We start from the raw sequence: 12103 nt of genomic DNA, 5'->3' as shown, positions 1-12103 counted from the left end.
AAAAGACTATTTCTTTATCTTCAGTAAAGACGGATAAAAAAATTACGATACAGGCACAATAGACTTAAGTGACCACGCTCCTATCTACATTACTGTAAACTCGGAGGCAATACAAAAAAAACACACTATGGAGGTTAAAGATCCCATGATCAAAAGCTCATGCTACGTTTCATAGTCTACCCTAAGGGTGTATTTGATAATAATAAGTGTTGTGCAACACCCATAACATAATAGTTATAAAATATCACCCATATCTTGAACCCGGCTCACAAACCCGGAAATGCAGATGGCTTAGTTTGAGATTCGCCCCCACCCTCGCGAAGAGCGACCTGCCTCTCCCGCCCACCCGGTGACGTAGCCTAGCGTGGAGATGGTGGCCGTGTAAACCGATAATCTAATCGATCCATGGTGTAAACAGAGGCCAAGGCGTGCGCCGGTACACAGCGCATGACACAGCGGCACATGTCAGCAGCAGCAGCGTTGGAAGAAAGGCATTTGAAGCTAACTGTGCCTAAATAACTGCGACTCCTCTTGAACGCATACAGATGCAGAGAACAGGTACAGAGTGCTGAAAGAGAGAAGAGTGTTGCGTAACTCAAAGCCCCGTCAGTCTGCTCATCCGAGGGAAAGGCTATAGACTGTTCTCTAGCTAAAAACTGCAGGAATCAATCAAAAAAACACTTTGAGCACATATATGAGGTACTAATAGCACTGTAAGAAGGTTAAAAGCTCTGAAAAGTGTATTTTGCATGATATGGAACCTATAAATGCAAGCTTGCTTAATGACCCCTTTTTTAAGGAAAACATTTTAAAAAACTACCCCCTTGGGGTAGTATTAACGGGACGGGGCCAGGGTGTTATTTTGCTACCTTCCCAATCTTAACGCTGGCTTTAAGAGGCTGGGCTTGGCTGCTGGAGGCTTGTGTGATGGCCTATCCATATGGTGATAGTGTTTCTACCAACGACTGATAACTGTGGCATTCAAAATCACCACCTGTGTGGTAGCTGTTTGCAATGACCTGCATTAAGGCCAATTCATACTTCATAAGAAGCAAGAAGTTTGTTCGTCCAGCTCGGGCTGTAAGAATAAAATGATGTCATGATGTAATTTTGTTCTCACAGCCTTTGTTCGGTAGTTCTTACAGCTGGCTCTTGACACATCAGCTGAGCAGAAGTTTGTTAGGCAGGGCTGTCCTTCAACTAGGCTCTGATTGATTAAACCATTAGTTGTCAAACTTACATATATAACACCTTTTTATTCTCAAAACTGTTAAGGCTGAAAGTCTTTTTTGAGTGATGACACCAGCCACAGCTCTATGCATGCTTGCTCTTTTCCCCCCTCTCCCCCGCTCGCTCACATATCAGCCTGTATCATTGCATTTTTCGCGTCTAAATTCAGTTCCTCGTTTGGCCTGTTTCTCTGTGAATATCTGTGAAATCTGATTGTAATAAAACATGAAGTATTTTGCAGCTTAAAATACAGAGAAGTGGTCTGCCCACTGTCTCCTCTCTCCGCAATCTCTCGGTGTGTGAGCTAGTTTATCTGCTTCCTGCACATCTGACCAATTACAAAAAGTGGTTTGAATTATATTAACTGAGCAGTCTATGATAATAAACTCCATAGCAAAAGCATGGAAACAGTTGTTGTGGATCACAGGAGCGGGATCTAGAGGAGTTAGGCTGCGATGCTTCTGTAGAAGTATGAATGCCAGAGCCGAAACCAACTTTGTTCTTGTTCCTGCAGCCCTGAGTAAATGAATAAACTTCTTGCTTCTCATGAAGTATGAATTGGCCTTTAATCCCGGTGCCCAGCCTCTGAGCTCCCAGTGACAACAAGGACTGCATGAGATGTGTGCAGCACCGCACCATTACACACAGCTGGACAAGTTTTACGCAGACTGGGACAAGGAGTTTTTGCAAATAGAAGTTCCTCTCTGAGCTTAGCACATGCAAGTCTGCACCGTCCATTCTTGCCCAGGCCGCACACACCTGTTACCATCCACCTATTTCGCCCTGTGCACAATGGTTGGACATTCCCAAATGGCATTGCTTATTAAAAGAGGATCTTACAGCCCACATGCAAGTGTGATGCGTCATTAGAAAGCTTAGGCCTTCTAGTTTCTGCAGATGTGCACATGCACACTGTCAGGGCTTCAGAACTTACACTACAGAAGCCCAAACATAAACAAAACATCCTTTGCCTGAATATTGTCAATTTGTAATGGTCCTGAGCATGACATACTTCATTGTGTGCTTATCCTGTTCATTGTACATGCTGTTAATCTTGTTGACAACAACTGTGTAAAGTTTCAGATCTCTAGGAACAGGCATTTTGGTGCTGTTGACCTTTTTGTATCAAAAAGTATATTCGGAACAAGTGATCCAAATATGTGACAACTGTGCCAAACTGTTTTATTAAAATTTTAGCTCCTCTATGATCATAAAACCTACATTTTGATGTTTTGTAGGCCACTAATACCTATTATAACTGCTAAATACAATATATGTAAAAATGTGTCAATATGAGTTTACCCATGAATTTACCATATAGGAGGTAAAAAAAATATATATATATTTTTATTTTATTTTTGTATTGGTATAATAATACATATATCTAACAAAATACACGTCCAAAAGGCTAATAAAATCAGAAAACGTTATGCGCAAAATCTAGCCGCCTCCTGCGCAAAGATCTATGATCTGACAGCCTTACGCACGAGGATACAGATGATTCTGTGTGAATAAACCCTAAGTCCCGCCCACCATTCTAAAGCTATTCTTATTGGCTAGAATAATATGTCAGTCAAAGTCTGCTACGTCACTAGCATGCGGCGCTATGTAGATGTAAACAGAGGAATCCATGTGCGTCGCAAGCGGCGCGGTGGATGGTCTCATTCTGTAGCTAACAGTCTGAAGAAAAGAAGGATGCCAAACATTACCTTATAGGTCAAACAGGTAATTTGTTATGGACGGAGAAATGCGCTGGACGAGCCTTAATCCTGACCATCGTCAACGAAGAAAACTTTGTTTACTTGACAATATCTCGAAATCGGATAACTTCAGGAAAAATAAAAGTGGATATTGTTGTTCAATGGTTCCTTACGGACAGACTGAGTACAAGGATGTACAGAATTAAAACCGTTTCGTCCGTCATAAACAGCAAACAGGACATGCGTTTGTGAGAAAGTCTCAACTTTTACAAACTATTGGCAATTGCTTCTTGGGGCAAATTATTCAATGTTAATCAATGACATATTTGTTTTGTTGAGAAAATAAGCTTTAAAATGATGTATGGCTTGCTGGTATTGACCACGGAAATAAAAGTGATGATGTAAGAGAATATTTGAGATATGGAAAATGCTCGCCGGCGAGCAGGTGGGTGGTAACAGGTTAGGTGTCCAACGCAGGTGGTGGAGGTGTCCAGCAAAGAGCTTTAAGAGCTGAGTAACCGTGGTACACTGTTTATGCAAGTAGGAAAAAACACATTGTATATTTCATTAGGATACCCCAAATAAATTGTCTATTTGCTGTAACCCAACCCAACATTTTTCAAGTGGGTCGGTAGGCAAATTCTTATTTTTTTTTACTTTGAAGGCAAAAAAAAGATCTAAATTTTGCCATTTTTTGACTCGGAGTGACCGCCAGGGGTCAGGCTTCAACAGTCCAGGGGTCAGGCTTCAACAGTCAATAACTGAAAACGTCTCGATCAACCCGATCGGGAGACTAAATCTACAGATTTCAATCGACCTTTTGTACGCCGTTATCCTTTATTTTGCTAGCGAAGGCGAGTGGGGGGAACATGCGGGGGACACGGGCGCCGCCATGTTCCCGCCATGTTCGTTGTGATGACGCTGCTGGGCGTGTTTCAATCCCAGAATGCATTGCTTAAGTTAAATTTAAATCAAGTCACATCGTGATACAGAGTGACATGAACTATGGCCACATCAGTGGCGCCGAAAGTGGCAAACCAACTTGTTAAAGGCAATATGTTTTCCATTTTGCGCATTCTGTTTGGTTACAGACGCATGTGGAGGACCGAATATGGAGACGCATATACGTTGCGTAATGCGATATCAGTCCTTTGGGATGTAATATAGGTTTTCCAGCGTGACAAAAAAATATTTGACACGGCAGTTTAGGAAAGGCCGGTCTGTGAGTCGGCGAAATAATTGAAAAATGTTCACAAAAATGCTGATATTTTTTTTTCAGTCGGCTAGTTTAATACCGGGTTGGTCGGGTTACGGCATGTGTTCATAGGTTTTTATATGACTATCTCTTCCATATGGGGATACTAACATGACTCCAGTGCACTAGATTTGAAGTGCACTAGATTTGAAGTGCACTAGTTAGGGATCTTCTCAAAATGGGTTGAAGCTGAAAAGACGTAATTTTTTTCGTCTCTCTCTGGACCCCCTCCCCCCCCCTCAAAAGACGAAAGACTGGCTTCACATAAAATGTTAACGCGTTGATAAAACGATAGTAGCTTGATAGACCCTGCTCACCTTTAGTCCCTGAACATGCTTTGGTATGTTTATCAGTAGAAGTTATGAATTCTCCAAATAATGTCACCTGTTGCGCATGTTTGTTTACTCAATCCACATGGTCCACGGCGCGCTGTGGCCAGCGCGAGGAGCACCCGCTCCAGCGCGAGGAGCGGGTGCTATCTCGCACGGGCTACTGCGCGCCGTGATCACAACACACCGTGCGCACGGGCCGCCGTGCTCCCCCGTACGCACTCCCCGTGCTCCACGCCACACCCGCCGCCTAATGTTGGCCTAATGTTCGTTGCTGAGAGTATTTTAGCATTTCAAAACAATTACTGCCACAACGATGTTCAAAGCAACAAAAAGACGAAATGTAGGTTCAACCCCCCCCCCCTCCAAGATGAAAAATATTACGTCTTTTCAGCTTCAACCCATTTTGAGATGATCCCTTACGATTCTGGCCATTCACAGAATGCACCCGACCACGCCCTTAAGTTGCTTTACTCCACCTCATATTTTGGCATGATCACGCCTCTTGTTTAGAATTCCACCGCCTGTGCTTTCATCAATTGCGCCGACTGCAAGATGTGATGAAATGAGCTCCGGTGCGCCCACATTAACTCCAAAATACGATCTTAAGACTTATCTGGCGGAGAATGACAATGGCAAATCTTCAACACCTCTGGGATGCTGCAAAAGCAGTTTTAAGAGGCAAAATTATAGCAAACCCCTTAGCCAAAAAATAAGCAAAGGGAGGAAAAGCTAAATGATCTGCAGGGAAAAAAATGCTGGAGGTAGATCATGCCAAGAAGGGGAATTATCATATGCTACAGGAAATTAAAAAGATAAGAGGAAAAATTAATGACCTGACCTTATAATAAACAGTTAAGAAAATGCTCATTACCAAACAAAGATACTATCAGAAGAAATGTAGAAAACAACAAGCTGAAAGAAACATTTTAAAATACGAAACAGAAAGAGTAATGCAATCTCAAACAAACAAGACAAAATTCAATCATCATTTGAATCCTTCTATTAATTTTTTTTTCTAGAATCTCAGGAGAGAAAGAGGATGAAATAGATTCCTTTCTGGAGAACATTGGACAGCTAACCAATGTAAAAATAAACTGATACCCGCACTGATACCCAATTCTTAGAACGTTTGATCCACACTTCCAGCAAGTGTGATGTGGACTTCAGGCAAGTACAGGGAGCTAACAGGAAACAATGGAAAGAAATGTCTTAACAGTTAAACTGATGATATTTTAAATAAATCTCTGACTTTCCAGCAACAACACTGTAAACACATTAAGCCTGTTCTAACTTGTTTGTGGCCAATTCAGCAAATTGTTCAAACTAAACTGAGCTGTGGTTTTGTGATCATTTCAACAGCAGTTTAAAACAACATAATGACAGCTGTTTTCGCTGCTGTTTTTCTTTGCATTGCATTCAATTCTCATGTTTCCCTCCCCTGCACATTTGTGCACTCACACACTGTGTGCACTTTCAGAAAATGCACAGTTCAGTTAAGTGTGAAGTGCGTAGTATTGGGACAGGGCCTCTGTACACAGAGCCACAAATGCATTTTGGATAGAATGTCACTTTATTAACATTTTCAGAGGGATTTTGTTTTAGAATTCAGCATCACTTCCTGTCATTTTCAACTTTTATTCTTCCATTTTTCTTCACAACTGCAGCTTGACTGGTGTAAAACCATGACAGGTTCTATCTCACCAAACTAAGTCATAATTAGAAGACCTCTGCACCAACGGTTGCCTCACCACTGAATGCCAGAGGAGCTGCAGACTTGACCCTCATCTGAGTGTTGACCAGGTGTGGCCGGCCTGACCTCCTGGAGCTGCGCTGACGGGCCGCCACCTCAGCCACATTCCCCTTCTTCCAGGCTCTGGAGGTAAAGTACAGCACCTGCACACGAAAGGCGAATCAGAGCTGTGGTCACATTCTATAACCACAGTTTAAAGGAGACATAGTATGCAAAATTGGCCTCTGTGAGCTGTAACCATTTTATAACATTATTGTAATTGTAAGTATTGAATAATAAACAGATGTCAGTGTGTTTGAGAAAACATCTGTAGAGAAGCAGAAGCAAATCTACTACAGATCTGAGTCCCAGGGAGAGTGTTTGGGATGAGCTGGAGAAGAGCCACGCCCACCACTTAATTAAAAAAAAATCACTCACACGAGTCCTGGTTATTTTGACCAAGTTTTGCACATTTTGTTTAAGAAGTATAAGAGGAGGAATGAATAGTTCACAGGTTACGTTTTTGGGGTTGGGTTCTAACCAGTATGGCCGACTTCCTGAAGCGTTTCATGTTTGTCCTGATATGGGCTATGTATCTGAAGTTATGTTTTACCTTTCTATTTCGGAAAAGGTTTGAGCTGTATTCTAAGGGGAATAGTTTTAAAAAATATTCTCAGGGACTTCCAATAATTAAAACAATATTTTTTGTTGCACTTCATTCACTTCGAGTCCATATTAAACACATTTTCTCAAAACGTTTTTTATAACTATCTTTGCGTCACAGCTCACAAATCTGACCATACGCTTCATTATGTCCAAGATACCATTTTCAAAAACCATGCCCAATATATAATTGATCATCTTTAAGCGCACATGGGTTGTGTGCTTTTTTGCACAGTGGGAAGTGTTTTGGATGAAAACTGTTTGGCGCTTTGATTCAATATGAGCGACTTCCTGTAGGGTTTAAGGCAGGGCCATAGTGTCATTTTGTACTTGCCCTGACGTGGTGTCTTTTTCATACGTTTTTCATCTTCGCAGTTTGTGCTTTATAGATCCCACCGGCAGCTGGAATCTGTGCGTGCGACCCCACATCACGCCCTCTCCACGCCTCCAAAACACCATAAAATGGCCATGCAAAATGACTTATGAATGAGATTTACATAAACATGAGCCGATAATCAGTGGGTTTGACCGAGGCACCTGGCACAGAGAGGGAGGGGCAGCAGTCATGTTTAAGACTTTATGACAAATACAAATCAAATTACCTTTAAAACAACACCTACATTTAATACTATTTAGCCAGGAGTTGATTTTGCAGATATTGTTTTGGTTGTGACTCTTATGTTTGAGTGTGCGTGAGGTTTGACCATGGCCCTGTTACCACACATTAATATGTGCACGTGGAGGTCTGAATGGTCAAAAGAGGGGGCAGTGAGCGCGCACGAATAACACAGATGCCCTTCCTGACAGAGCGAAAGTAGCATGAGAGATATGGATGGATCAGCAGCAGAGGGACACATGCTTTTACTGCAGAGACTGAAGGTAAAGAACAACAACAACAACAACAACAAAGAATCTTATTCTGCCAATGTGTGTGGAATGTAAAAACTGTGGTTACTTTTGTGTGGGACAGGGGGATCCTTGAGAGCCAGCTGTCTGTTACAAAATAATGAAGAGAATTCTGGGTCAGGTTCGGACACTGGGCTACATGTCGTACACAGGGTTGGGTTGGATAACTTGAGTCGATCCAAACTCCAGAGGCAATGAAACCAAACCTCGCTCATGTGCTCGGTCTGAAGGAGGAGTTTTCTCTCAGGTCTGATTGTTGTTTCATAAAACCATTTATAGATTCAGAGGTTCTTCTCTGTCACAGACACAGACTGATGCAGTTACAGTGCGGACTGAGAGAGCATCGGGAATGTGCGCATGGCTTAATATGTGTCATGTGTTGTCCTGATTAATGAGTGGCATAAACAGCTCTTCTCCGTGTTAAGCCAACTTCTGTTTAAATGTGATCATCTCTGGATACAATTATTTTAGACTAAAAGATGTATGGTGCATGTTTCCAGAATCAAACACTTCCTCACACTATCATAATAATGCAAAATATGTGTTTAAGATATTATGATGAGATGGAGACCAAGAGACCACATCGTTTTTTCGTATTAATACTGCAAATAGTAAATCCACACATGTTTGTCAGTGAATGGTTCCAAAAACTCACTATATAATCAACTTTTGTACTTTGTCAAACAAAGCTCATCTTTCTGTGGGTTAATTTATCTAATACAGAATAAAATCACCTTGGTAGCTTTGTTTTAAAAATGTCATAAAATTAGGACCTCAATCTAATCAGAGCTGTAGAGAGAATACTTTTAAATCCTTTTCATGCAAATTGAAGCTCCCATGTCCCAAGTCTGGGAGCACTGGGTTTGGTCCTGATCCCAGTTTAATCTTGGTATAGTTCTGGTTTAGCCTGGGTTTATGTCCTGGTTTAGTGGTCAGTCTTACTTTTTATGCAAGAAAAAAAAAACCTTAGTGTGGACTTACATTTGGTAGTCCTGATAAAGATCTGGCTTAGACCCAGTTTATTAAATTTGGAAAAAAGGCTGCAATTTTCCATCTCAGGCTCTGAAATGTTCTCCAGTGAAAATGTACAAGTGGGAACTTGGAAGATCTGAGTTTCGAGGACGCACCATAAACCTGGAACTAAACCTGGACCTGACTTGAACTAAACCATAGGCCAGGACCAAAACAAGTCAGCATCAGGGCTAAACTGGGCTTGACCAGAACCAAATGTGAATGTTCCCTTAGTTTAGGATGTTTTTTTTTCCTGGTGTTGGTTCGCTTTGGGCCAAACGACTTTTCAGTTTAGACCTTGTTTAGTCCCATTATGGCCTAGTTTAGTCCTGATTAGGCTTTGATCCTGGTTAAGGGTATGTTGTAGTCCTCACATTAAAAATACAGCATCATTCAGCTTCCTGTTATAAACCATGGTAAGTTTGATTTGATTCGATTTTTTCCCCATTTAAAAGATATTATTAAGTTCTTAAACTGTTAATCCCAAATATCTTAACTTTTCATCATTCTGAAATCCATGGATGTAGTTATAATACAAGCAATACAATAACACTCATACATCATTATTTAAAACACTATCTTACATTTTGGACATTTCAAATCAAACTATTGTCCAAAAATATGTTAATAAAACAAGTCCGGGGACTTCTGTTTAAAAACTGCCCTCTCCTTTGGTAAGTTACCGTAAACGTCATAGCAACAAAGAGTCTCGCCTAGCATGATAGCTACATGCTGAATTCATGTGATCCCAGAAACTCTAAGATATCCACGTAATCATTTGAGTTCCCAAAATCAGAGCATTCAGTGCAACAGCAACAATAACATTGTGTGTTTCCGGTAACACGACCGACCTGAATTTCAAAATAAAAAAAACCTGACCTTAAACATTTTATTGCATATTTTACTGGCCGTACGTTTCGAGAATGTCAAATTGTGAGAGAGAATCCAAACGCTGCGGGGAAAAAAATCTGTGGGGATTGTAAAATTTGAAAATCGCTGCACTTTTGTTTTGTTTTGCCTATGGGCACATCCATGTTTGCAGATGCTCAGTTTTGGTCAGCGTGCAGACCGGCCGGGTCGGCACTAGATCATACACTCCTAACTCACGGAAGTCAGAATCAGTTAGGAGTGTATGATCTAGTGCCGACTTGCGTGACGGTCGAAAAGTGCTCACATCACGTAGTGACAATAAGAAAAATAGTGCGACGCCGACACTGGCGCCTGTCATGGGTTCGATCACCACTTTCAAAGTTCCAACTACTGCTGGAAATGCCTATTAGCAAGTGATCCATTTGGTCACCGAGACCAAGAAAACTGTCTGCAAGACATGTGCGAAGACTTAATATATATTTATTTAAATACGACCTACCTACCTGAATTATTTTTCAATGTTACCGGAAACACACTATTTATTTTATTTTGCCTAACATACTTTACTGATTTGTTGGAAAGATATGAGAGAAGTCGTATCGTTTCCAGCCTGACTTTGTGTTCAGGTCCATTTTCCAAGTTTCCTAGTTCACATGAATGTTCAAAGTTCATAATGACAAGCAGCAGATTTTGGTAATATGACGCTGCTGAAAGCTACGTGTATCACTGCTAAAGAAATTGCACACAAATGCATGAATCCCTCAAAGTACAACTTTGAATGATGAGGGGGGAACAATCAGAGGCGCTGCATCCCATTAGGCATACCAGGCAATTGCCTGGAGCCCCAGGCCACTAGGGGGCCCCCGCGAAGCCGGCCGTGCGCTTCATATATGGTTTATTTCTGGTTGTGCTTACTGACCGTGTACTGTTGACACAGGATTATGTCATTTCTAAACTTCTTCGTGTGCGCGATAGTCGACTACTGCCTCTAGTGGACGTTGTCGGTATAATTTTCGTTTTTCGGCCTCATGCATTCAGTCAAGCATGTCCAGCTCCGGCAGTGCAGCTACTGACAAAAACATCCCGTTTTCTGCCTTGGGGTATCTTTGTCCGTAAGTTGAATGTTATTCTGTGTTATAATGTTGTTCTACGTTTGCATATATAAACTTATGTCAAACTTAAGCTTAATCTGTACTTCCTTTGAATGTTGGTTGTTGCTAGCTGCTGTGCATGTAGCCTTGTCACATTTTAAGCTAGGCTATTATGTGTTTGTGCTTTTATGTGTTTGTTACAGTTTTACAAAATTCCAATTGTCAAAGAGACAAGTTGTGGGGAAAAGCGTCTTAAAAGACGCTTCTCTACATGGTCGTTGGACTCTCTTTTTTGAATGTTCGCTATCTGTCTAGCCCTGGTAGTGACACCACAGTGAGGACAGAATAGACCGCAAAGATTTTTTGTGAACACTGGTCGGTAGGGCCCCCTAAGAATTTCTGCCTAGGGCCCCCACACTCCCTAGAATCGCCCCTGGGAACAATTCAAACATGGATGAGAGCATTTTGCAGAATAATATATATGTCTCCTTTAACAGGAAGTGCTAGTATTACCAGAACCCCTTAGACCTCTATGGAGTTTACATCTCACCTCTCCAGCCTCGGTGCGCTCGGCCCTGACCACAGAGGGCAGTGCGTCGAGGAGACCGCTCAGACTGCCATGTCCAAGCGGTCTGTGAGGGATGGCCTCGCCGGTCAGCTCCCTGTACTCGCTCTGCAGACAAGAGGCAGTCACGCCGCTCCGCTCAACCTGGAGGATCCCACCGAGCAGCTTCTCTACCAGAGCTGGGTCAGCCATCTGTGGAAAGAAATAACATCTGTGGGATCTGCTCGCCTGTTCCCTCGGCCCCGCCCACTTCCGCCTCTTTTTGCCACGGATCAGCACTTGTGTTGTAATGGCACTTGTGTTGTAATGGCACTTGTGTTGTAATGGCACTTGTGTTGTAATGGCACTTGTGTTGTAATGGCACTTGTGTTGTAATGGCATTTGTGTTGTAATGGCACTTGTGTTGTAATGGCACTTGTGTTGTAATGGCACTTGTGTTGTAATGGCACTTGTGTTGTAATGGCACTTGTGTTGTAATGGCACATCTGTTGTAATGACACTTCTGTTGTAATGGCACTTGTGTTGTAATGGCACTTGTGTTGTAATGGCACTTGTGTTGTAATGGCACTTCTGTTGTAATGGCATATCTGTTGTAATGGCACATCTGTTGTAATGGCACATCTGTTGTAATGGCACTTCTGTTGTAATGGCACTTCTGTTGTAATGGCACGCACTTCTGTTGTAATGGCACTTCTGCTGTAATGGCACTTCTGTTGTAATGGCACGCACTTCTGTTGTAATGGCACTTCTG

The 12103-nt window shown here is 42.0% G+C and overlaps 1 protein-coding gene across 1 annotated transcript in view; it reads right to left on the bottom strand.

Moving 5' to 3' along the window:
* Nucleotides 1-12103, bottom strand: part of tdrd7b (tudor domain containing 7 b) — a 93045-nt gene that overhangs the window by 76555 nt on the left and 4387 nt on the right. Inside the window, exons 2-3 of the mRNA XM_072458603.1 lie at nt 11338-11544; nt 6266-6410 (exon numbers count right to left, since the gene is read on the bottom strand). Of these exons, the coding sequence (XP_072314704.1) occupies nt 6266-6410; nt 11338-11544 (352 nt within the window). The remainder of the gene's footprint in view (nt 1-6265; nt 6411-11337; nt 11545-12103) is intronic.

The sequence above is a fragment of the Eucyclogobius newberryi genome, unplaced genomic scaffold (assembly GCF_026437365.1).
Source record: "Eucyclogobius newberryi isolate DKJ021-1_F unplaced genomic scaffold, fEucNew1.0.hap1 SCAF_22, whole genome shotgun sequence".
Classification (NCBI taxonomy): domain Eukaryota; kingdom Metazoa; phylum Chordata; class Actinopteri; order Gobiiformes; family Gobiidae; genus Eucyclogobius; species Eucyclogobius newberryi.
Note: the sequence above shows the minus strand (reverse complement) of the source record. Positions and strands in the feature narration are given on the sequence as shown.